The 27,230-nt window shown below is 39.3% G+C and overlaps 1 protein-coding gene across 6 annotated transcripts in view; it reads left to right on the forward strand.

The window, feature by feature from the left end:
• NCOA7 (nuclear receptor coactivator 7) overlaps positions 1-27,230 on the forward strand; it is a 169,995-nt gene that overhangs the window by 85,359 nt on the left and 57,406 nt on the right. For all 6 annotated transcript variants that reach the window (XM_040474561.1, XM_040474560.1, XM_040474562.1 and 3 more), the window contains 3 exons: positions 18,812-18,891; positions 22,056-22,163; positions 27,052-27,165. In XM_040474561.1, coding sequence (XP_040330495.1) covers positions 18,812-18,891; positions 22,056-22,163; positions 27,052-27,165 — 302 coding nt within the window. The remainder of the gene's footprint in view (positions 1-18,811; positions 18,892-22,055; positions 22,164-27,051; positions 27,166-27,230) is intronic.

The raw sequence follows: 27,230 nt of genomic DNA on the forward strand, positions 1-27,230 counted from the left end.
TTTAGCGTGATGGAGGTGATAATCCCGTTTTAGCGTGATGGAGGTGATAATCCCGCTTTACCGGGATCACCCATCTCACACATGCAGGCCTGGGGTATGTTCTGAAAAGAAAGGGAACTGAGAGCAAAAACTTGATGTGGCGCATACAGGTTACAGGGTAGGTAAGACTGCTAGGCTAAGAGAGAGACACGATGGGGTCTCTGAGAACGGGGTGCATTACACTATATGAAATGTGCTCTTGTAGCAGAGACTTCTCCCAAGGGCCCCAAGTTTGGTCACAATTAATGCCAAAGTTTCTGGGAGGCATATCTTGTCTCCATCTTAATATAACTTTCTGGCAGTGCTCATCAAAGATATAAGGGGCTCCCTTTGCAGTGGTAATAAATGTGACTGGGCAGACATTTCTCCAACAGAGACAGATGAGGTATCTGCAGTGCAAAGTATGTGGTTTGTAGCAGGCCACATGTGATTCTATCATGTATTGATTATAATCTCATTATATCATGTATTACATAGCTTAATGGATGCTTTTAATCTCTAGCCATTTAGGATTTTATAAAAAGCACGTCACCTATTGAATAAACTTCTTCGTGACTAGTAGACTTCCCTTTTAAATTTAAAGTGTTGAGTATTATCCCTTATTTCCAAAAAGAGGAAGAGGATTAAGAGAAATTGCATTTCTCATCTTCTTTTACATATGACTCGTGCAAAATGGACACTTGAAAATGTGTGGCTTTAAATAGTTGTGCAGCTTAAATATTATCTTTTTTCACCTTTATTGTAAATGCAGTTGCTTAAGAAGTTTTTTCAAGCAGAGACATTTTGCTTTGTAGGGTTTCCCTGAAAGAGGCTGGTGGATTCCTATTGATTGAGGTTCCTTTTAGTCATGATGCTGTGCTGTGGATGCTCTGCTGGGACAACTTTTAATGTGCTGCTCTCTGTTGCACGTGTAATCTTTTAAATCTGAAACAGTACCCTTCACTCTGCTCTTTACCTAACCAACTCTTACTTGACCACAAAATCACCTCAGGAAGCCCTACCTGTCTGTGGCCAGCTTAGACTCTCCTTCGGCACTGTTGTCATGGATTTATTTGTCTGATTTCCTATTTATAGGCTATCGTCACTTGGACCCTGTGTCATTAGCTTTGTGTAGTATCTGAGTTACAGGTGCTCTTTAAATTTGCATGGAGTATATGAATTAATACATAGATGAATGTATACTGTTTCAGTTTGTTTGAGTTCATGAAAATTCTGGAAGGATATACGTGGCAGTGCAATAGTTGGGTCAGAATTATTCTGTGCTTTTATTTGGTAGCAATAAGTAAAGAGATGCAATCATGGCTTTTCATTTTCTCTTAAGAATGGTAATGATAACTGGCTTGGAGGTTTGGGGCATTTCCCTAGGAGAATTCAGTGCTAACAGAAAACCACTAGATGGCCATTGAATTCCAGAGTTCTTTGTCCCTTTTCACATCAGTCTCTAGAAGACAAACACCCATGTTGGCAGGTTTGCTTGATCTCATAGGGCTGACCTGGCATATTCCCTAGACTCCCATCCCTAGATGTTATTCTGTACCACTAGGTGGAGCAGTAGGTCTCAAATCAAGAGTAATCCCATTTCTACTTCTTCTGGTGGCTCTCGCCTGGGGAGAACAGACACTAAAATGGGTTCTTGTCAGCTACACTAAGGATTTGGACTTTTCTGTAATCAGTAGGGAGCTATTGGGGGAACTCCCCAATTGTGTGTTTTAAGATGATAAATCTGAGGACATTGGGTAGAAATGAGCCTGAAGGCAAGTAATACTGGCTAGAGACTGGGGCAGAGGGGAAAGGGCCCCTTAAGGAGATATTTTGCTCATAGAATCAGCAGTATTTGGTGATCATTCTAGTGTGTGAAGGAGAAAAAGAACAGAGTCCAGAACAGACAAACTGGAAAATTTACGAAGGAAAAAAGAATTCAGTGTGTTTGTGTTTGGAGATGTTTTTGAGGTACCAAGTGGATTTGTCTAGAGGGACCTAGATTTCAGGTGAAAAGCCTGTAATTTGCTACTCACAGGTGTAACATAACCCACACATGTCACAGAAGTTAACAGGGAACATACAGAGTCAACACAAAAAGTTAATGGATGACAAATAATAAACAGTGGAAGGACCTATAAACAGTATGTTGATAATCGTTTTCTCTGAGTACAAAAGTTGCAAGAGAGTTTTGTTTTCTTAATTTTTTTTACGTATTACACATTTTATATTTATTTTTAGTGTTAGTAATAAAATATAGAAACTGAATAATATAATGGAGTAAACCCAAGGGCTTTGCAAAAAGAACATTAGACAAATTTGAAGTTCTATAATCAATAAAGAAGGAAAATAGTAACTTTCTGTAGGTATCTCTACATTGCTAACATCTACCTAATAAGGAAGCATATTTTGACAAAATAATGTTTTTATTTGTTAAATTAGATTTATCTATGCCTCATGTGAGCCTTGGGTAACAATTCATTGCTATCCCCTGACAGTTACAAGAATGCAACAGTTAGATTCCTATAAAAGATGTTATGGAAAGATTGAGTCATTGTAGTTGCCCCATTGTAACAATTTGGTGCAAATTCTAAAACTGTTTTGTTTCTCAGAGGGGAGTTGGAGAAGGAAGTGAATTAATTACATTGAGGCAGATGGTATCAGATAAATCTAGATCCAGTACCCAGTGTAGCACATGGCACAGGGTCAACATCCAAAAAAAATACTGCCCCAAAGCTTCTAGAATATATGAAGTCAACTCTTCTGTGCTTGCACTTATATTTGCTGATGCATGTGACTCTTTTTAAACTTGTATTTATTTATGTGAACTCTTAAGGAATTGTTTGATAATCATGCATCTTATTAGATGTGTACATATGTATGTTTTGTCTGGTCCATATTACAGTATCAAAATATATTTGATGGCATGAATTATATCATTAAATTCTTCTATATTAAAGGAATACGTTATTCTTTAGTCTTAGGATAATGCACATCTTTGCTTCTGTGAAAGTGGAGATAGGAATGGGAATATTCAAAGTGGGTAATATCCTCAGTAGGAAAGTTCTTTAACTGAAACACAGGTATGCAGATGTAAAATTTGAAAAAGATGGAGAAATTTTACAAATATGGGAGGCAAGCCTAAATTGGAATAAAGTATATTTTTGTAATTTTGTAGTGTTTTAGCATAAAAGTTTAATTTTTAAAAATACTGCAGTGAAATAGATATTTTAAGAGAATTGAGAAGTTATTTTAGCAAAAAGAAAACACTTAAGTAAGACTATAGGCACTTTTGTGATTGCATGGTCGAAGATTTATTCAGAGAGAACCTGCAGTGTTGAGAATCAATCTAGCTTTCAATAATAAATCTGTCATGTTTGTATTAATCATTCAAATCATAGTTTTTCCCCCTGAATTAAAAAGAAACTTAATAAGAATAAAATAATGAGTGAAACTTTCTACTTTTCCTTTTTAAATGTTTTTGGGTTTTGCTACAACATGAACATTAGCAATTGCTGAATTATTTCCCACAATTCAATCCTGACACATTTCCTGACACAGATTATGTTTTTGTAGACTTTTTCTAACCACATGTATGAATATTTCCTGTATGTCATTTCTCTTTGTTTCATGTAACAAGTTCTGAAAGCCAAAGTTATGTTATTATGAGAAATGAATTTCCAAATATAAAAGTAGGTCAAGCCGCAACATTTAATAGTGTTGCCTTCTATTCCAAGGTAATGATCATTCTGGCAGTTTAGAGCCCAAAGAATCACACAATAAAGGATTAAAATGGACTTTAATGTGGAAAGAGGATGTCAAGAAATAATGTGTTTGTTTGTTTGTTTTTAATCAGGCAGAATATAGAGACTTAAGGGACTTGGGTATAAAATAAATTGATATTATTAGGATGGAAGTAATTAGGCCTGTGCTTCTTGGGCCCATCAGGGAAGTTAGATTAATGTTTAAGTGAAGTCATACCATGAAAACCTAGGTGCACAGGACAAACCTGACAAATGCCCCCAGAGTGCACAAGTTGTTGAGGAAGGAATGTAAATGATGAGAGCAGATGACAGGGGCGAGGCTTGAGCAAAGAGTCTAACAATCAAAGGTGTTCTTGGCGAAGAATCAAAACAATGGGAAAAGAAGCAGTAATCCAACACAGTGAAAGAAGAATGCTTTCATACCTGACTTTAGAAATCAAAAGAGCTCACCATATTTAGGCAGAATGAGGAAGGAGTATTCAGCATGTAGAGAAACTATGGCAGATGTTCACAGGTCACACATAAATGGTAAAAACAACCTTTATAAAAAATGTTACCTACAAAGGAACAAAGAGAGTCAGGCACAGACTTCACAGCGGTGAACACCAAAGGAATGAAATCTTCATAGTTGTGAAGTAAAAGCTGTTTTTCAAGCTCAGAGACAACAGGACATTCTCAGGCATACTAAATCTGAGAAACATACCATTTATGTCATACCTTTCCTAAACGGAGTTACTGAGTGGGAGAGACTTTTTTTTCCCCCCTGAGGACTCTATCACAATCTAGTCCTCAAGAATGAAAGTCATTTTATGAAAGAATTGGTGGTGAGCATTACAACTAATTAAACATAAAATTGAAAAGATATAACCGTTGCAAATATAGTTAAAAGCATAAATATAAAAACTTAAAAAAAATAAAGCATGAATATAAAAAGGTATATTTTTTCAGCTTTATGAGATAAAATTGACGTAACTTTGTATAAATTTAAAGTATACGGAGTGTTGACTTGATGCGTGTGTGTATATATTGCAAGACTATTGCCACTATAGCTTTAGCTAACACCTCCATAGGTCACATAATTACCATTTCGTTTTTGTGGTGAGAACATTTAAGATCCACTCTCAGCAACTTTCAGATACACAATATAGTATTATTTTTTTTTAATTATTTAAAAAAATTTTTTTTTCAACGTTTATTTATTTTTGGGACAGAGAGAGACAGAGCATGAACGGGCGAGGGGCAGAGAGAGAGGGAGACACAGAATCGGAAACAGGCTCCAGGCTCTGAGCCATCAGCCCAGAGCCCGACGCGGGGCTCGAACTCACGGACCGCGAGATCGTGACCTGGCTGAAGTCGGACGCTTAACCGACTGCGCCACCCAGGCGCCCCCACGATATAGTATTATTAACTATGATCACCAAACTGGAAGTTTGCATTCTTTGGTCAACATTTACCCATTTCCCCCAACCCCTGAGCTCTTAAACCTGACAGTGATCAAGGGACACTCCTTCCTTTTCCTCTCACAACTCCAACACTCCCATTAACGTAGTATATTATCATCAATTCTTGTTGTTGTTGAAGCAAAAAGTATAATCACTGAACCAAGCAGCTGTGTTTTAAAAAAACCTGTTGTACTAGGAGCTAAAGCTGAGTCTAGTCCTATTATAATCTGTTTAATCTACATCTTGTTCCCTAATTGATCTGTAATATCACATTTGTATTAGGAGAAATCTCAATGTAAGAGAAATATCCAACTGTGATTTGGGCTGAGAAAAGGACAATAGATCAGATTACATATGGTCAGTGATTTTTTTCAGCTTAAGTGATTTAGAAAAATCAAATTAGAAGTGTACTGGGGGAGGTGCAAAAGAAAAATGCTCTAATACATTGATAGTGGGAGAGTAATGTGGTCACATCTTTCTGGAAGGCAATAACCATTTTTATCAAGAGACTTACCATTTCCATACTCTTTGGCCCAACAACTGTGTTGTAGAAATTCACCCTAAGGAACCAGTCATGTGCATATTAGAAGATTTAACTACAGTGACTAATATTGCATTGTTTTGTTTATTATTTTGTTACTTTGTTCTTACTTTAAGTTTTTAATTTCAGGTAACTACAGTGTTACATTAGTTTCAGGTGCACAATATAGTAATTTAACACTTCCATATATCACTCTGTGCTCACCTCAAGTGCATTCCTTAATCCCCATCATCTACCTAACCCATTCTCTGGCCCCTCCCCTCTGTTTTTTTTCTCTGCTTGTTTGTTTTGTTTTTTAAATTGCATATATGAGTGAATCATGGTATTTGTGTTTCTCTGTCTGACTTGTCTCTCTTAGCATTATAATCTCGGTCTCCATACATGCCATTGCAAATGGCAAGATTTCATTCTTTTTTATGGCTGAATAATACTCCATTGTGTAAATATACCATGTCTTATTCACTGCATTGCTTTAAATAATGGAAAAATAAAAATAACATAAATGACATAAAATGGAAGACTATGTGCCATTTAAAAATGATGTAGAAAAAAGATGTGGGAACTTTTCACACACAAAAAATTTTACAGTAGGAAAGCAGGTTGCCAACAGTATATAGAGTATGATTCATTTTTGTGAAAAAAAAATAACTCACCTGTATACATACACAAAGAGAGATGGAGAACTGCTGGAATTCTGTTCATGAGAATGTCAGCATTGGTTCTTTCTGAATGGGGATAAATGGGTTATTTGTATTTCCTTCTCTTATTCAACTCTATGTTTTAATGACTGTATAGTTTTGATTCATACAGAATTTTTATATTTCATAGTTTCTTCTAAATTTTAAATTTACCCAACTAAGTTTTTGATTCACTTATTGAAAAAACAAAAGCGACCTTGAATTTTCTGATGGTACGAAAGAGAGTAGGAAGGAGAGTAGAAACAGCTGTAGGCACAAGGAAGCGCAGAAAGAGCTTATTTTGGATGAGTGTCTCCTGTAGTTAGATGCTTTATTTCGTTATTTAATTGAATACTCATCATGATCTAATGCAGGTGGTAGTAGCCTATTTTATAAATGAAAACACCTAGAACCTGCATAACTCCCCAAAGGCCCCACCGTGGATCAGCATGAAGCAGGAATTTAAGCCCAGTTCTCTGGCACAGACACCCTAGCAAAGCCATTGTACATCATTCTGCTACCCCGAGTGAACTCTGAGAGAGAAATAAGGCAAAAGTTAAGTAAAATTTTAGTGTCTTCTCCACAGCCCGAGGGGCATTGTTGTTTCTTAGTAAGGAGAAAAAGTTGATTATACGTGGAGTTTCCATTTCCCCTGAGCTATAATGTGAGTGCTGATAAGGTTGAGATTTCTGTCTGGGCTAACTACCTGAGCTCATCATATATGTGTGTCATCTATGTGTGACGTTGAAACGCTCTTGGTTTTATGGCTACTATGTCAAAAGCTGACTCAACAACTGAAATAAACTGTTCACTTAGGAGATTAGTTAACTCATTCCACAAATACTTGAGGGCCTGCTCCCTGCTGAGGGCAGCCACTAGGCTCTGAGGTAGAGAATTTAAACAACTCCCCCACCCTTCTTGCTTTCTAGATTTTCCATCAGCATGACTCCTTTTAGTCAAGGACTGTATTGCCTGTGACATGCTTGAAGGAAGGAAAATAAGGTCTGCAGGGCATTTCCCTTTGTGTCAAGAGAGGATAAAATCTGGAGTTCATATTTAGTTTAGTGAATTCTTCCTCACATGCCTGCCCTCTCCATCCTCAGGAGATGAGGTTCCTCATGACACGCCTTTTAAAAATTGTATTGTAACAGCTTATAATTCAGGTATTCCATAATATTATAAACATATTAAATATAACATTTAATATTTTCATTGCACTTTTTTTTTTTTAAATTTTTTTTAACGTTGATTTATTTTTGAGACAGAGAGAGACAGAGCATGAACGGGGGAGGGGCAGAGAGAGAGGGAGACACAGAATCGGAAGCAGGCTCCAGGCTCTGAGCCATCAGCCCAGAGCCTGACGCGGGGCTCGAACTCACGGACCGCGAGATCGTGACCTGAGCTGAAGTCCGCCGCTTAACCGACTGAGCCACCCAGGCGCCCCATTTTCATTGCACTCTTGACAGAGTCAGGCCAAAAATGTCAGAAATGTTTTATCACCGATAGGGAACACGTTTCTTTAAACAATTACAAATCCTGTATTTTTATTCAAGGACATTTTCTTAAAACTTTATTTTAGAAAGAGAGAGTGTGTGAGCAGGGGCGAGGGGCAGAAAGAGGGAGAGAGAAAGAGAGAGGGAGAGAGAGAGGATCTCAAGCGCCATGCTCATCACGGAGCTGGACATGGCAGGGCTTGATCCCACAACCCTGGGATCGTGACCTGAGCCAAAATCAAGAGTTGGACACTCAGTTGACTGAGCCAACCAGCCACCCTAACTTCAAGAAGAAGTTAATTTCTAACTTAACTTTTTAAACTATTAAATCTTGAATCTGCCTGTACTGATTTGAGAGTGATCTGAATTTTTCTCCAAGTCTTAGCTGGTGTTCATCCAACCTCATTTAATAGTAATTCTTAAGGTTTCCTGAGTCCTTTTTCATGCATTGTGGAGTGCTTTACCTTAATCCAATTGCCTTATGTAATCCTTACAGCAACTCTCTGTGGGAGTCCAGTTGGTATCCCCACTTTATTTTATTTTATTTTATATTTTTATTTTTATTTATTTATTTTTTTAAAGCAGGCTCCACACCCAACATGGGGCTTGAAGTCAGGATTCTGAAATCAAGAGTCACATGCTCCACTCACTGAGCCAGCCAGGTGCCTCTATATCCCCAATTTACATGCTGGGGAACTGTCTTTGATTAAGTGAAGTTACTTATACAGTGATCTAGGGGCAGACCAGGGCTGTCATTGAGTCTGTCTGATACCAAAGCCTCCCCTCTAATGTGAAGCTACATGACATTTATGGAAAAAGCCAGCCTTTTCTTACTGGCTTATACAAGCATTTTATTTTAAAGTTTATTTATTTATTTTGAGGGGAGGGAGGAGAGAGCATGGGAAGGGCAGAGAGAATACAAAGCAGGCTCCCCGCTGTCAGCACAGAGCCTGGTGTGGGGCTCAGTCTCACGGTTTGCAAGATCTTGGCCTGAGCCCAAACCAGGAGTCCCACACTCAACTAATGGGGAAACCCAGGCACCCCTAAAGGCATTTATATATTACATTAAATTACTTCAATATAGTTCTGAATTTTGATATTTCACAATAGTGTTTTGATTGCCATGGTTTTATTATCATTTGTTTCAACAATACAGTGTTCCTACTGTCATTTTTCTTTTAAAGATAATATTGGATAGTCTTATGATGTATTTATGCTTACAGAAATATGATGATCAATTCGGCATGTTTCCCTTCAATTTTTTTTTTTTATTTAAATTGCATTTCATTTAAACAGTAATTTGAAGAGAAAGTGAAATTTTTACAAGAATGAGATTTCTAATTTAGGAACATTATATGTAGTTCCCTTTATTCAAGCTTCCATATACATACTTTAGTTAACCTTTTGAATTTTCTTTATATGTATCTTCCCATTATCTCATTTTAATTATTCCTAGACATTTTCTAGTTTCATACTGTTATGTCTGGGACTTTTCAAAATACCCTTCTGTCACAAATATAAAAGACTATTATATCTGGCCACCTTGCTGAACAATTTTATGATTTCCAGATATTTTCATGATGTTGGTTCTTTAGGTAGACAATTAACTCATCTGCTAATCATGAAGATTTCATTTCTTTCTTTTCAGTATGTAAAACTTTGATCTTTTCCTTTGATTAGAGATTCCAAAACAAAGTTGAGTATAAACCACGATAGTAGGAATTCTTACATTTACACTGGTTAGTGTGTTAGTATTTGCTTTCCGTTTCTGATAGAACTCATCTCAGTTGTCTCAGATATACTTTAAGAGAGTTTCGACTAGCACTTAATTTCTGAAGAGCTCACTGGCCACCAGGCAGCTGCCTGGAGTATGGTCCACAGGTGTTGTCTTGCAGTGCTGTGAAAGGTGGCCTCCAAAGAATGGCAGACTTTCCAGCTTCATCCTCGGGAGCTCCAAAGGGTCTGTCTCTGTGATGTTTGTAGTGTTGCTTTCATCTCCACTACAGAGTTCATTTTTATGACCTTAAGTTCTTGAGGTTTAGACTTGCATCACATTAGGTTAGCCTCTTTTAGCAGAGTGGGAGACATTATGCCCCAAAGCCTTAAAAGCTTTGCTGGAATTGCTCTTAAGCACGTGTCTCCCACAAAACAAAGGGATAAAAGGAATGGGGTGGAGCTCACGCAGTGCCTGCGGGTATTTCTCCCCGGCTGCACACCTCGGAGTCTCTCTTCTAGAAAGTTGGGGTGGAGGCCTCACTGGTGCCTGAGTTCAGGGTGTGTTCAGGTAATGAACAAGCCACTACAGACCAGGAAGTGAACATTCTCACGGGGAAAGTGCTTTTGTTTTACGACTTTTAGGGATCCACTGATTTTTTTCAGACGCAGATTTTTAATATCAAAGAGTAAAAATTCTTCATCATGTTAAGGAAGTTCACTCCTATTCTTAGTTTTCTAACAGTTTTTTTTTTTTCCTTTTAAGAAAAGATAGTGGCTGATTCATTTATCCAAGGCTTCTTTGGCATGTATCAAAGTGATCAGATGTAGTTCTTCTTTTTTAAATAATTTATAATAATCTATCATATTAATTTTCTATGACTCCTGTATTTTGGGAATGAAACCTTTTTGCTTAAGGTTGATAATTTTTTTAATACCCTACTCTATTCAAATTGCTATTAACTTAATGTTGACTGCATTATTATAAATAATACTAGCATTTGCTAAGCGCTTATTCTGTGCTGGGCTCTGAGATGAACACTGTCTTTGTTATCTCATTTAATCTTCTGAACAACATTATGAGATAGTTCTTCATTTTACAGGTAAGGAAATGGAGACACAAAGATTTCAGGTAACTTGGTTAACATCACACAGCTATGAGAAAGTGTCAGCACTGCTAGTTGAACTCAGTTCATTTTTGACCCCAAAACCAAATTGTAATCAGAAAAAATGTTTGGTGACATAAGGGAGATGACACATGCCTTGATTTTATGGTTAATATCGTCAAACTGTCACAGCCAAATATATCAGTTCCCAGTTCAAGGAAATGCCTGTCATTGTAAGTAGATTCTGTTTATAAATCAGGGTGGCCCCATGCACCCCAATGTTTATAGCACACTATCAATAGAAGCCAAATATGGAAAGAACCCAAATGTCAATCAGCTGATGAATGGATAAAGAAGACGTGGTGTGTGGAATATTACTTGGTGATCAAAAATCTTGCCATTTGCAACAACATGGATGGAACTAGAGTGTATTATGCTGAACACAGTAAGTCAGAGAAAGACAAATACCATATGATTTCACTCGTGTAGAATTTAGGAAACAAATAGGTGAACATAGGGGAAGGGAAGAAAGAATAAAATAAGAAAAACAGAGAGGAAAGAAAACCATAAGAGACTCTTAAATACAGAGAACAAACTGAGAGTTGCTGGTGGGGAGATGGGTAGGGGAATGGCTAAATGGGTGACGAACCTTAAGGAGGGCACTTGTTGGCATGAGCACTGGGTGTTAAATGTAAGTTATGAATCACTAAACTGTATTCCTGAAACCAATACGACATTATATGTTAACTAACTTGAATTTAAATTTTTTTTAAATCTTTATTTATTTTTGAGAAAGAGAGAGCGTGCACGCCTGAGTGGGGGAGGGGCAGAGAGAGAGGGAGGCACAGAATCTGAAGCAGGTTCCAGGCTCTGAGCTGTCAGCACAGAGCCTGACTCGGGGCTTGACTCTCAAACTGTGAGATCAGGACCTTCGCTGAAGTCAGATGCTCAGCTGCCCCCCAGGAGCCCCAACTTGAATTTAAATTAGGGGTGCCTGGGTGGCTCAGTCTGTTGGGTGTCTGACTTCAGCTCAGGTCATGATCTCACAGTCTGTGAGTTCGAGCCCCGCGTCGGGCTCTGTGCTGACAGCTCAGAGCCTGGAGCCTGCTTGGATTCTGTGTCTCCCTCTCTCTCTGCCCCCCCCTCCACCCAGCTCATGCTCTGTCTCTCTCTGTCTCAAAAATAAAATAAAAACATTAAAAAAAATTTTTTTAAATAAATAAGGGTACCTCTTTCTTAGAAAGATCTAGAGAGACATAGACAATTTTTGCCTCTACAAATCCCCCTCATTTGGATGCTGTGGAAAACTCTCGTCCCTCTTTAGACAAGGTGTTGAGTGTCCTTGCTGCCAGCTCATGTACCCCATTCAGTACATGATGGAGACGGAAGGAAGAGAGAGCATTCATTGTTCAAGGAAAGTAAAAAAAGAAGACGTGCACACTGCGTCAGGCCAGTACAGAAGTGGTCCTGATACTTTTCAAATTCTATTTGTGCTTCTTCAGACAATGGATGACAGAAAAAAAGTCCACATACCGTCTTTTCTGTCCTTCCAATATCTGTCATAGAGGTTATGGAATCAAGATTCAAGGAATTCACAGTTGCCTTTTGTTTCTGTTTTCAAGGACAGTAGTGAACAAAGTCTACTGTCCTGACTTCACCCGGTTCCCAATGGTCTGTGACTGCAGCCAGGTTTAAACGACATCGGTATTGTTTTATTCGTGCTGTTTTTTTCTCAGAACCAGAACATCTAGCCAGTGCTGCATTCCTTCACATCCCCCAGCACACTCACAGCTGAGATCCCTCCTTGAATCCACCAAAATTCCCTCTTTGAATCTGAACCTCTTTTCTTATCTTTTCCTATACCTGTTCTGCATCCTCGGTAGGCAGAATGATGCCCCTTACCAAAGATGTCTGTGTCCTAAAATCCAAAACCCATTAAAGTTATGGATGGAATTAAGGTTGCTAATCAGCTGACCTTAGGGGAAACATCCTGGCTTGTCCAGGTGTGGCCAGTATAAACTCAAGGGTCTTTAAAAGTGAACAAGGGCAGCAGAAGGGGAGGAAGAGCTAGGAAATGGCACGTGAGAGGACTCGGTTGGGTTTTGCTGGCTTTGCAGGTGGAGGAAGGGACCTTGAGCCAAGGAGGGCAGCCTGCTTCTAGGTGTTGGGGGAGGCAAAGAAATCAGTCTTTCCCTGGAATTTGTAGGCACTGTGATTTTAGCCCATTGAGACTCATGTCAGACTTGGAACCTACAAAACTGTAAGATACTAACTTTGTATTTATTTTTATGTTTTTAAATGTTTATTTATTTATTTTGAGAGCAACAGCGAGCATGAGTTGGGGGAGGGACAGAGAGAGGAGAGAGAGAATCCCAAGCAGGCTCTGCCCTATCAGCATAGAGCTGCACATGGAGCTTGATTTCATGAACGGTGAGATCACGACCTGAGCCGAGATCAGGAGTCCGATGCTTAACCGACTGAGCCACCCAGGCGCCCCGTGTTTATTTTTGAGGTGGAGGCACAACATTTGTGATAATTTGTTACAGTAGCAGAAGGAAGCCAATACATCATGCAGTTCTCCTCACTCTAGCATCCTAGGGCCCCTCCCTTACCACTGCCCTGGCCTCACTGCCCTGCTTGGGGCTCCTACACCCCACAGGTGGCTGTTACAGCACAGTATTTGCTTATTCCTCACATGGTCTGTCACTCTGATGATTAGACCCCACCCCTGGGTGGACCCTTACTGCTTCTTTCAATGTTTGTATTATTAGAACCTTGGTAGTTTTATTTTTCTTTATTTATTTAGATTCAAGTTAACATATAGTGTAGTATTGGTTTCAGGAGTCGAATTTAGTGGTTCATCACTTGCATATAACACCCAGTGCTCATCCTATCAAGTGCCCTCCTTAATGCCCATCACCCATCTAACCCATCCCTGCACCCACCTCCCCTCCAGAAACCCTCTGTTTATTCTCTGTATTTAAGAGTCTCTAGGGGCTCAGTCAGTGAAGCATCTGACTTTGGCCTAGGTCACTCCTCTTCTTCCCCTTTTACTTGCCACCCCCCATCAGCCACACTTCTTTTCACTCCCCACCTCTAAGCCTTCCTTAGGTTCTGTCCTCAAACCACAGATCTTCTTAAAGTGTATTCCTTCGTCAGTTGTAACCTCATCCAAGACTTTACAGACCACCACTGCAAGGGATTCCTTCACATCCAGCCTTCATGCTCCTCCAGGCCCTGGACTTGCTCCTGAACATCAACTTCATTCAGCCCCAGTACATGGAGCGAGAGGAGTCTTCTGTCTGTACACTCATATCTAGGACATCCTCAGATGCAGGAGCCAAGAGCCTTGTGTTGCGGACGCCTGGGGTGGGAAGGGGGGAGACATGACTTGGGGGCAGGGCACCAGATCCACCTGGGTGGGGGGTCAACACAGGTGTCCCCACATCCAGGGCTTATGAGAAATGAGATGGGCTGTGCCATGTTTCTTTCCTCTAGGGGTCTTGTCAGTTTTGCCACAGTTATTTCCTTATTAGGCTGGAAAAAACTGGCTCTGAAAACTTTTTTCAGAGGCAGGGCAAATAGGTTCAGTTGCTCTGCTCTCAATGGCTCCTGAGGGACATCTGGCCCTGTTTCCCCTCTGGCAGTAGATACTCTTACATCATTTGCTCCAGGTTTTCCTAAGCAGGGGGAGGGTCCAAATTGTGTACATATAAGGGTCTGAGGAGGCTGAAGCTGGAAATAAAGGTGTCAGTATCACTGGGAGATAGTTCTACCCTTGGAGATGGTCATGGGTCCCCACCTGAAACGCTGGAGGTGGAACCCCATCCTGAAGCGTGGCAGAGCCGTCCTCCCCCGAGGCAGCTCCCGTCTCTTCTGGGCTCTCTCCAGGGCCAGAAGCCTCTCCAGTGCTTCATGGACTATGTGCTGCAGACTATGTCTAGGTAAGGTATACAGGACATCACTTATGGAGACACGTAGCTGGCCATCTTTAAAATATAACGCAAAAGGGGCGCCTGGGTGGCGCAGTCGGTTGAGCGTCCGACTTCAGCCAGGTCACGATCTCGCGGTCTGTGAGTTCGAGCCCCGCGTCGGGCTCTGGGCTGATGGCTCAGAGCCTGGAGCCTGTTTCCGATTCTGTGTCTCCCTCTCTCTCTGCCCCTCCCCCGTTCGTGCTCTGTCTCTCTCTGTCCCAAAAATAAATAAACGTTGGAAAAAAAAATGTTTAAAATGTAACGCAAAAGAAAAAAAAATTAAGAATCCATCTGAAGTTTTACCTTGTGCTATAATGATATCAAGACCATCGAATTAGGTTCTAAGAATTTGCCACTTCTTTGCTTTTTATATTGACTCAACAGTAAAACCTAGTGTTTGACTTGTGGCTTTGATAGTTTTTTTTTTTTTTAATGTTTTATTTCTGAGAGAGAGACAGAGCATGAGCAGGGGAAGGGGCAGAGAGAGAGAGAGAGAGAGAGAGAGACAGAATCCGAAGCAGCTCCAGGAACTGTCAGCACAGAGCCCTATGCAGGGCTTGAACCCACAAACTGCGAGATCATGACCTGAGCCGAAGTTGGACACTTAACCAACTGAGCCACCCAGGTGCCCCTAGCTTTGATAGGTTTATATGATATTCCTGGTGTGATGTTCTATCAGTGAAAATGTTGCCCATAATCAAGTGTATCAGGTTCATTGACCTATATTGGGAAGTTCATTCAAACATATATACCAGGTATCATTGTAAGGCACAAGATGTTCAAAGATGGTACACATCATGGCCTTTACCTCAAGAATTTTAGAATCTTAGATTCTGGAGGGAAAGCTCCCCCACCCCCTTATTTATAATGTTACTATGTTTGACATTTTTCTGGCCTACCCACGTCTGACAAAGGAGAAGTAATGTTCGTACTAATTCAGGTACACAAGTTAACTTTATCCTGAAAGGCTCAGCTAGCACCCGTTTTTCTTTTGCAAGTGAGCAATATGGAAACTCAGGGTTTGGTGGCTTATAGCAGTGATTCCACTGGGACCAGAAATAATTATGCACAGTTTTCTGGACAGGTGTGGATCAGAAGTTGCCACAGATGGGAAGAGGAAGCGTAGGTTCTAGAAATAGGAAGCACTTACAAAAGGATGTGAAAAGCCTGTTCTGAAAGCAAGATTACCTACAATGACAACTGTTAATGGTGACAAGAAGGGCAGGAGTGTGGGACAGAGAGAGCAGAGCTGACGTGATAGAATACCAGATTGTGAGAGTTGTAAAGTAGTATGATGGGGTTTTTCAACAGGCCATGTAAAATCTCCCTATCTAGAGAATCTAGAGATCTAAAAAACACAGTCTCTTCTTCCTGAAGTAGTTTAGATGTGGTCACCTGAAGGTAGGGAGGTCACTTTTTTTTTTTTTTTTTTTATAGTCTGGAGGGATTTCCAAGGTCTCTTTGGTTCTATGGGTGGATCTGATTGAACATACAGATGACTGGAAAGGTACTCTAGGTACAGCATCTATGACTTTTTTCTTGGTTGTTAACATTAAATAATATAAAGGAACGATTTAAAAGGCAGATAAATCCCATGTAAATTAACTATTTTCATGTTTCTGCGTTACCTTTTGAGTTCTCACTCAGTACACCCATATTTGTCATGTGGATGTGATGATACTGTTGATCTAAGAGTGGGGCATGGGATTTTGTAGGACCTCAGGTGTAGAGCGCTGAGCTAATCACACTTCTTAGTTGGTAACATGTCATCACTGGTCAGAGCTCGGCTCCTTGTTATTTATTCATTAATTTCCTTATATCCTCATTCCTCACTCCCATTTCTCTTCCCACTGCATACCATTCTCTTGCATTCAGTGAGTAGGCTTTTATTTGGATGTGGCCTTGAAAAATGTATAGTTGCTCTGTGTGCATCTATTTTAAGTTTACCTAATGGTGTTGTTCTGTACATCCCATTCTTTTTCTCTTGACGTAAACATGCTGCAGTGTATAGCTCAGGCTTGTTATTTCTCATTACTGCCTAGAATCCCAGAGCATATCTCCTACATTTTACTTACCCTCCAGCTTTCCCCTGCCACAGATGATGCGGTTATGTACATCCTCAAGCCAAGTGACTTTACGATATATATAAAGTATGTACCTCCTGGGAGAGGAGGCCTGTCGGCTAGATTGCTGAGTCATGTGGGCTATATATATTTAATTTGCTGGAATGGCTATACCACTTTACATTCCTTCTAACAGTTCACATCTCTGCCAACACTAGAATTTTCCAGCTTTCTGATTTTTGCCATGCTAATAGATGTAAAATGTTGCATTGTCTTAATTTGCATTTTTCAGATCACATGCAAGTTAGAGCATCTTTTCACAGTTAATTCAATGTTATATTTTTCGTCATTTAAATTTTTATTCACTGCAGTATGGCTGTCTGTGTTTTCAGTATCGGGGTTGACTATATTAAGATGCATTTAAATGAGAATTAATTTGAATCATAATGCAGCTGCTAGATTTCTGGGCTGACCAGTTCTGGCCTGTAAAAACAGCAAAGTCTATGGCCCAACTTATAATATGTTCTCCGTCATTTTGGTCATCCCAAGTTTTCAGTATTATCACTAATATCACACTAACCGTATGCTATGATATATGGCAGTTTTCTTCTTTTGAATTTTGCCTTAGGATGAATCCCCTAGGGAAGGATTACGGAACCAAAGAATGAACATTTTTATGACTATTGTTACATATTAACAAATCACTTTCTAAAAGGGCTGGGAACCCTTGCGCACTGTTGGTGGGAATGTAAATTGGTGCAACCATTATGGAAAACAATATGGAGGTTTCTCAAAAAATTAAAAATAGAAATACCATACAATCTGGTAATTCCACTTCTGAGTATTTACTGAAAGAAATGAAAACACTAAATTGAAAAGATATATTGACTGTTTACAGTAGCCAGGATATAGAAGCAACCTTAGTGTCTATTGATAGATGAATGGGTAAAGAAGATGTGGTATATACATATACATATATATATATATATATATATATATATATATATATATATATATATGTAGTGGAACATTGCTTGGTTATAAAAAGTAATGAAATCTTGCCATTTGTGACAACATGGATAGACCTAGAAGGTATTATGCTAAGTGAAATAAATCAAAGACAAATACCATATGATTTCACTTAAATGTGGAATTGAAAAAACACATGAATAAACAAAAAAATGGACTCTTAAATACAGACAACAAACTGGTGGTTGCCAGAGGGGAGTCCATGAGGGGATGGATGAAAAAGGCGAAGGGGATTAAGAGGTGCAAACTTCCAGTTATAAGATGAATGACAGAGACGAAAAGTATAATAGATGGGGCGCCTGGGTGGCTCAGTCGGTTGAGCATCCAACCAACACTCATGTCATGATCTCATGGTCTGTGAGTTCGAGCCCCGCGTCAGGCTTTGTGCTGATGGTTCAGAGCCTGGAGCCTGCTTCAGATTCTGTGTCTCCCTCTCTCTCTGCCCCTCCCCCGCTCATGCTCTGTCTCTCTCTATCAAAAATAAATAAACATTAAAAAAAAAATTTAAATAAAAAAAGTTTACAAAAAGTATAACATAGGGGATGTAATCAGTAATAGTGTAATAACATTGAATGGTGAGCATTGAGTAATGTATAAAATTGTCAATTTACTATGTTATTTTAATTATGCTTTGCTTGAAAAAATAGAAAAAAAACTAAAAGGGTAGGATTGATTTCCATTATGCGTCATTTATATCATAACTATACTAGTTTTAACTTCATTGTGTAATATTTATACTATTCCTTTAATAACTATAAAATATTTGTTATTTGCACTATTTATAGTTAACAGAAATCATTTGTTCAGGTGTTCACTGATGAATAGTATTTTTTTTTAAGAGTATGGTCTATTTGTGCCCATAGTCCATTTTCCTAGTAGGGTCTGCTTTATTTTTTTAGTCCGTTTGAAAGTAGTTTTGATATACTCCCGACTGTCTTATCCTCCATTCCTGAAAATGAAATTATTCATTTACATACATTTTATTCTTCAGATGACAATCAAAACAAAACACATGATAAAAAAGAGAAGAAGATGGTGGTTCAGAAGCCCCACGGTACTGTGGAATACACTGTAAGTATGAACAGGAGTTATGAACACTTGTTAAGACCACTGGATTTGCATGATGTTTCTCCCTGACACATCCTCTTAGCTGCATTCCTTTTGTGTGCCCATTAATTAAGGAAGCTTCTTAAGACCTGTTCTAGGTCATTTCTTTTCACTTTATGTTTTCTCTCTGGGTAATCTCATGTAAACCTATGACTTGAATTATCTTCAATATGCCAATGACAGCTGGTTGTGCTTTCTGAGTTCCATAATCACAGATCACTTTCCTACTCAGCCTATCCACTTAGACCTCCAGGGCTGGTATTTTTTCAAGAAGCAATGGCTCCATAAGCTGTACATTTCTACAAGCCAGAGCTTTGCCCTTGACATCCTCTTCCCATGACTCCTCATGTTCATTCTTACCTTCTGTGACTATCCAGCCAGATCTCTTCATTTCAGTCTCATAGATTCATGTTCCTTTACATAATGTACCTCAGTTTAACACTATTGATTCACTGATGTGATTGTTTTAATGTCTATCTTGTGCCTTAATTCATGTACCCATGGAGAGAGATCCTTTTTTTGGTCACCATTGTATTTCTGGTGCTCACAGGGTATAGGCCTCCATTCTGTTGAGTTAGTAGATGAATAATGCTATGTATGTGTCCCTTACGGCACCTCCGCATATGTGCCGTGTGTTCATTTCTCTCCTGCAGCGTGAACTCCTGGGGGCCAGGAGCTGTGTCTATTTATCCCAGGTCTGTTACAAAGTGAGCACTCAGTTATAGATTTGTTTTAATTCACTTTGAAGTAGCATTGTTGCGGAGTGTTCTCTGACTTGTAATAAGAAATTAAATGCTGTTGCCATTACCTGGTTGTGATTTTCTCATGTGCATTTTTTTCCTACTCATTATTCATGTGCTATGCCAGGCTCTGTACAGGCAAGTAGCAAGACCTGATCCTTCCCTGGCATTTCTTTTGGAATGGTAAATTGTTTGCAAGCCTTTCCAGAGTTACACTGAGGAGTCCTGGCACAGGCATTTCATGCTCAGTGCTCAGTGAACGTCTCTAGGCATCTTTCTGTGGGTTATAGGCCTGGTCCTTTCCAGAGGGACTTGGGGTGATTATTTATTTCACTTTACCATGGTCCACAATAGGTTATTGATCCCCATAACACCTAGCACAGTGCCTTACCTGATAGTAGGTACTCAAGAAGTGTTGGATTATTTATCATTAGTAACAATATTAACTCTAAAGCCATGTGTGTATCCAGCAGTATTATGCACAAGCCCCTCTAAAGAAATGACAAGGGGTGTTTTCTAGGAGACGTTTCCCATAGTATATACTAAATGGTGCAGTGAGAGTAAATATCAACCCCCACATTAACTCTTATAAACAGGTGATCAAATTAGCAATGCAGATATGTCTGCCTGTTTGATTTGTAGGTTATGGGGATTAGTTTTACTTGGCAAGTTATTGTTTGTACTTGTCATTGGAAATAAAAGGTGATTCATAACTTCATGTTTAGAGAACCATGCTAGCACTTAATGGATTGCTTATATTGTTCCAAAGCTGTGGATGTTCGCATTCTGTTTAGTTTTAAACATTTAATGATTCCCATATCCATCCCAGGGTCTGTGGCTTGATGCTGTATTTATGTCTTGTTGTTATGTAATAATTCCAGATTGTTAAGGTTTTTTCTCTTTCCTGAACTCCCTATGCACAGTATATTTCTATAAGTCTTTTCTTAAAAATACGAAGTAAATTTTTTGATCACTTGCCATGAAGTAAGTGCTGTGAAGCAGAAATTACAATTATCTGTTTGATGGATCAAGAACCTGAAATGCAGAGAAGTTAAGTAAATGACCCAAGGTCACACAGCTAGCAAGTGGCAGGTCTAGAATTCAGATCCAGCAGTCTGGCTGTAGTCTCCATTCTAAGTGTGTCTCATACTGACTCTAAACCCCCAAAACCCCTGGATTTGAATATGTTAGGTAAAACGTCTTTTTTCTTTTTCATTTTTAGTAAGGCTGGTTTTGCCCAAGGTAGAGGTAGGGCCATATATTGCTAATTTTTAAATGATTTTTTAAAATACACGTATTTATATATTGACTTGTTCCAGAAATGCTTTGAGGTCATTTTGGTGTAATTTGTAACTATGACCTTGATTAGTCTGAGACTGTTCATCTAGTTGGTGGAGTTTTGATGCTAAGGACAGTGGTGAATTTAATTCTACATCTGTATCTTCAGTAGTCCACGACCTCCTGCAGCCACCTCACATCGCCACCTCGGTCAGGGCTCATTCACAGATTTGGAGAATAACACTAATCTGGCTGACTATCAGAAGTTGTCATTTTAATGACTGTGAACAGTTATTGGTAGCTAATCTGAATTTCATAATGATTTACTTGCCTTCCGTCATATTCATTTGTCAAACATTTGAGTATCTTCTGTGTGTTGGGCACTGTGCTGACACTGATGTTATCAGCCATTAACAGGTCACCATGCAGGAGCCTTTAGTGCAGTGAACAGCCGGGAAGAAGACAGAACATTGAGAATAGAGGAAGTAGCCCTCCTCTATTGGGTGGGGACTGTGTATGTGTTTTATTTCTTCTCTTCTTAACAGTTTTTATTGTACGTTGTGAACCTCTACTCCACACAGCTAGGTTGTGCCAAAGTAGATTTAGAAATCTTAGTGGACACTGAAATTTGAAGATAAGGGAGCCCAGAAATAAATTGCATGTAAGACTTTGCTTTTCTATGATTTTATTAAGAATGGAGAATGTATTTACTTTCTTTTTCAGAATATATCTGGAAAGAACTACTTTTCTTTTCTTTTTTTTTTTTTAAAGTTTTTTTTTTTCAATGTTTATTTATTTTTGGGACAGAGAGAGACAGAGCATGAACGGGAGAGGGTCAGAGAGAGAGGGAGACACAGAATCGGAAACAGGCTCCAGGCTCTGAGCCATCAGCCCAGAGCCTGACGCGGGGCTCGAACTCACGGACCGCGAGATCGTGACCTGGCTGAAGTCGGACGCTTAACCGACTGCGCCACCCAGGCGCCCCTGGAAAGAACTACTTTTCATCCACTCAGATCAGAAATAGATTAATGTTGTTTACTAAAAGGGAGGGTTTTGTTTGTTTGTTGTTTTTGCTTTATATTTTGAACCTTGTTTGTTTGATTATTCTAGGCTGGAAGCCAGGACACCCTAAACTCCATAGCCCTGAAGTTTAACATCACTCCCAATAAATTAGTGGAACTGAATAAACTTTTCACACATACTATTGTTCCAGGCCAGGTAATTCTTTACTTGTTGGGTATTACTTTTTAGAAATTTTACGTTTATCTTTTATTGCCATTTTTAATGCTTCACTCTTAGTGTCATGGGATTATCATCGTTCATAATGTGCATTGGTACAGTCTTTCCATTAGATCCAAGAATTCTGAAAGCATTGTAGAACTTAGGAACTTCAGAAATGAATGCCTTGCAGATGATTAACAGCTTACTTAACTATCATTAGTTTATGTTGTGGATGTCCTGTAGGGCATCAAGAGAAGTTAAATTTGACTTTTTCTTCTGTAGAATATAACTCAAATGTTCTCAGAATGTTTAATTTAGAAGTGCACGTTTCAGTTTATTCCACTCCTGGGATACATTATGGCCATCATTTGACTTTAAATTAAGCAAATTTTTTTCATTTTTGTGTTTATATGATACCTGACAAAAGTAGCCAGAGGCAGAGACATTCAGCAGGACTATCAAGAAAAAGCCACACCATTTCTTCCCCAGGTTTTTAAATTAATACTTTATTTATTAAACTGAATGGAAATAGCTAATTGTGTAATTTTGCCACTCTTGGTTAATCTAGCCAATTTTTTTAGTGCCTTCCACATATTTAATGAGATATTCTTTTATTACTACTTTAAAACTACATTTAGCCAATAGATACAAATGACCCAGTCATTGGCAGGTCCTAGCTGAGGCCACGTTTCCATTCCTATCCATAGAACTGTCTGGTTGCCGTGAGCACATTCTGGTTTTAGTTGTGGACTGACTTGAGCATTTTTCTGCATCTCTACATTATAGTGACCTTTAATTCTTCCAGAATAGATACTATTACTTTTAAAGACAACTTTATTGAGGTAACAGTGAGATTGTTCTTTGCGTTTTATTCAAAGGCAGCACATGAAGCCAACAGGCCATAAGCTGGCCAGTTTATATTATGGTACTTTTAGTATTTATGTTCTTGTTAAAAGGAGAAATTAGCATATTTCCAGCACCAGGTAATTGAAGGGAGATATGCATTAAAACTTCTCAAAAATTAATGAAAATTTATTTCTAAGAAAACTAACAGTAGATCTCTCCTTTTGGGGATTTCTTATAATCTGAAGTATTACTGCGTATTATCTTACCCATAGCAGAGAACCTAGACGTGTATTTACTAATTCAAGGCTAAAGTCTATAGTCACTAGGGGCTCCTGGGTGGCTCAGTCATTTGAGCATCTGACTTTGGCACAGGTCATGATCTCATGGTTTGTGAGTTCAAGCCCCATGTCGGGCTCACTGCTGTCAGTGCAGAGCCTGCTTCAGATCTTCTGCCCTTCTCTCTTTGTCCCTCCCCTGCTTACACTCTCTCAAAAATAAATAAAACATTAAAAAAAAAAAACAGAGACTGTAGTCACTAGAATGTAGGAAAATAATTTAGAGCAATTCTTTATTTTTTTTACTATGTCCATAAACAAAATATTCGTACTAGGTTAAGGTCCAGTAACCAATGGACTGTTTTAATATGCCTATTATAATGGCAAAAATACCAAAGTAGGATCTCTAACACTTTGTTTCTGACTGGCCTTGTAGTAACTGTTTGATGTGGGTGAGTCCCTTCCTTTTTTGGACCTCAGTTTCCTAATCCCTGAAGTTAGGTGTTGGGCCACGTTATCTCTGATGGCTTTTCTAGCATTTGCTATGCAGTCCAGCCCTCATATGACTAAACAGTTGTATGCTGTTGGTTGTCCCAGGACCCAGATAGAATTAGGATTTTGTTGACAAAGATAAGAAATCAAGAAGAGTGAAATCAAGGGGCTTTCAAAAACTGTAGACAACTTTTTGTTTTCAAGGATTTTTAAATACTCTGAGTGGGGTAGGTATTGCTTTCATCTCAGTAGATCTGATCATTCAAGACTATTTTTGTCTGCTCTGGCTCCAAAAAATGTGAGCTTCACTCTTCTAGAGACTGATTTTGATGGTCACCGTGAGGTAGGAAAGGAAACTGGTCTGGCTATGTAAGTGACTACATGTAAGAAGTAATTTTCAGAGGCAGTTACCTGAAGCTTTTAAATCTTAAAACTGTAGACTCTTTTGTTGCTTAAAAGACCAAAAACAATAGCAGATAAATGTAAACAACTGAGGCCTAAACAATAGTTTTAGAAGGTCCTGAGTTTGGCTATTAGTTTGGATACTTACATCAAATTTCAGGACATGTACAAAGAATATACTTTTTCAAGTAGTTTATCTTAAGCACACTCAGAAGTTACCTTGCAGATATGGATTTAAGCTGTTTTTATATTCATCGAGCACCTTGGCTACACATGCTTTGAAAAATTTGACAGTTATGCCTGTGTGTTGGAGCAGAATTATTTTCTGCAGTCAGTAGGTAAACCGCCCTAACCCCTGCCCGTGTTCCTGGCTCACCTCCCTGTTGAGGTAGCACATCTTCTGACTGAGCGTCCCAGCATCCAACTGTCACCTCTACACTGTAATGAACTGTTTAAGCACAGGAATTATCCTTTTGATTGGACATTTAGAACATGCCAGACAGGGGCGCCTGGGTGGCACAGTCGGTTAAGCGTCCGACTTCAGCCAGGTCACGATCTCGCGGTCCGTGAGTTCGAGCCCCGCATCGGGCTCTGGGCTGATGGCTCAGAGCCTGGAGCCTGTTTCCGATTCTGTGTCTCCCTCTCTCTCTGCCCCTCGCCCGTTCATGCTCTGTCTCTCTCTGTCCCAAAAATAAATAAACGTTGAAAAAAAAAATTTTAAAAAAAAGAACATGCCAGACAATAGAATCTTAACCTGTGTTGCCTAACACTTGTCAAAACTCAGATACAAAAAACTGTTAATGGAGAATTGCTTGGAAGAAATGTTATCCATTCATTCCTCTTGTCCAGATACATGAGATAAGAGAGCATAGAATTATAGCCCTCTGTAAGGTACATTTGTAGAACTCTACACTTTGGCATTTGCCATTGATCTACATCGCAGATCTAATTAAGAATAGTCCTCCCAAACTGGTTATTGTATTAATTGTCAGTGTGTCATCAAAGACAAGTAGTTCAGACTGGGATACTCTTTATGAGACTTAATGAGAAAATACTTCTACTTATGAGAGACTGGGTTTTGTTTTTTTTAAGTTTATTTATTTGGAGAGAGAGAGAGAGATGCAGTGGGGGAGGGGCAGAGAGAGAGAGAGAGAGAGAGAGAGAGAGAGAGAGAGAGAGAATCCCAAGCAGGCTCCTCACTGCCAGCGCAGAGCCCAATGTGGGGCTCAGACCCACAAAGCCACGAGATTGTGACCTGAGCCGAAACCACGAGTCAGATGCTTAAATGACTGAGCCACCCAGGCACCCCAAGACTGGTTTGTTTTTATCTTATGGAAGTTGAATTCTGCTGACTAATGATGTCTGTCCCTTTGCATTGGTTATTTGGAAACTCAGAACCCGTTTTATGGCCCACCCCTCAAAGAGTGTTTGGTAATTTTGGAGTACGTAGTTTCAGTAGTAATTAGCCCTCATGTTATTCTCCTTGATATTGGTTTTCCTACCTTTATCAGAATGTGTCTTTTGTTGTTGTCTCACCTTTTTTCTGGATTGAAGAGAGATTTAAATAACTAAAGTTAAAACAGAGAGAGGATGGGAAAGTGTGAACACTTGTTATACAATTAGTGCTGAATTCTGTTTTATAACATTAAAGGACATCATTTAAAAATTTTTTTTAATGTGTATTTATTTTTGAGACAGAGAGAGACAGAGCATGAACAGGGGAGGGTCAGAGAGAGAGGGAGACACAAAATCTGAAACAGGCTCCGGGCTCCAAGCTGTCAGCACAGAGCCCGACGTGGGGCTCGAACTCATGGACCACGAGATCATGACCTGGGCTGAAGTCGGACGCTCAGCCGACTGAGCCACCCAGGCAGCCCTAAAGGACATCATTTTAAGACTGTATATGATATATGCCAAAATGTTGCATGTCTCACTGTAACAGTGTTGAATGATAAGATCATAATAACATTTCAGGCACCAGTACATTTTGCGGAAAGAGGCTATTTTGTACACTGTGGGAGATTTCAATTTTTGTTTTTAGATAAGTTGATGGTGATAGAAATTATTGAGATTATTGATATTACCTTGTACAACTTGTACAAGGTAATCTTACGTTACCTTGTACAGTCTTGTACAAGGTGATCTTACGTTAGTACTCAGGGCCTGCTGAGAGTTAGCAAGCGTGAATTTGTTCCATTTCTTCCTGATACAGGTGTTGGGTTTAGAAGCATGCCATGCTACTCTTTCCTTTCTTCCCTGTCCTTAGTGCCCCTCCCTGGAATCTTCTTTCCTCTCTAAATCTTCTATGCTGTTCAAAGCCTCACTTGGACTCACTTGCTTTATATGATGTGCCCAGAGTACTCACCCACCTTGTTCTCCCCTCTGTGAGCTCCTGCAGTGTCTGTGGGTGTGTTCCATACCTTTTGCACTGAATGCATTCATATTATGAGTAATTGTTTCATGGATTAGTCCAGAAGCCTCCAAGGTACTTACAAGTTTTGGGAAGGCCAACTAGGTTTGTTTTTTTTTTTTTTTTAGGAGAACAGACTTTTTTTTTTTAATGTCTACTTTATTTTTGAGGGAGAGAGAGAGCACGTGAGTAGGGATGGGGCAGAGAGAGAGGGGATCAGAGGATCCGAAGCGGGCTCTGTGCTGACAGCAGTGAGCCCGTTGCGGGGCTTGAACTCAGGAACTGTGAGATCATGACCTGAGCCAAAGTCATACATTTAACCAACTGAGACACCCAGGTGCCCCCCAACCAAGTCTTAGTCATGTACTTAGCATGATTCTGTACAGAAAGTAATGCCCTAAACACTGTCCAGTGTTTGCCTGATCTCGATATTCACTTCACTTGTCTTTCCCATTCTCAGGTCCTTTTCGTGCCAGATGCTAACTTTCCTTCCAGTACCTTAAGATTATCATCATCCAGTCCTGGTGCTACTGTGTCTCCTTCATCATCAGATGCAGAATATGATAAACTGCCTGTATGTATGTCATTCGTGAACTAATATTCATATTTATCAAATAATTTTTTGAGTTGTAGAATTTT

This window comes from Herpailurus yagouaroundi, unplaced genomic scaffold (genome assembly GCF_014898765.1).
Source record: "Herpailurus yagouaroundi ecotype Mexico unplaced genomic scaffold, PumYag 139, whole genome shotgun sequence".
In the NCBI taxonomy this organism is placed as follows: Eukaryota; Metazoa; Chordata; class Mammalia; order Carnivora; family Felidae; genus Herpailurus; species Herpailurus yagouaroundi.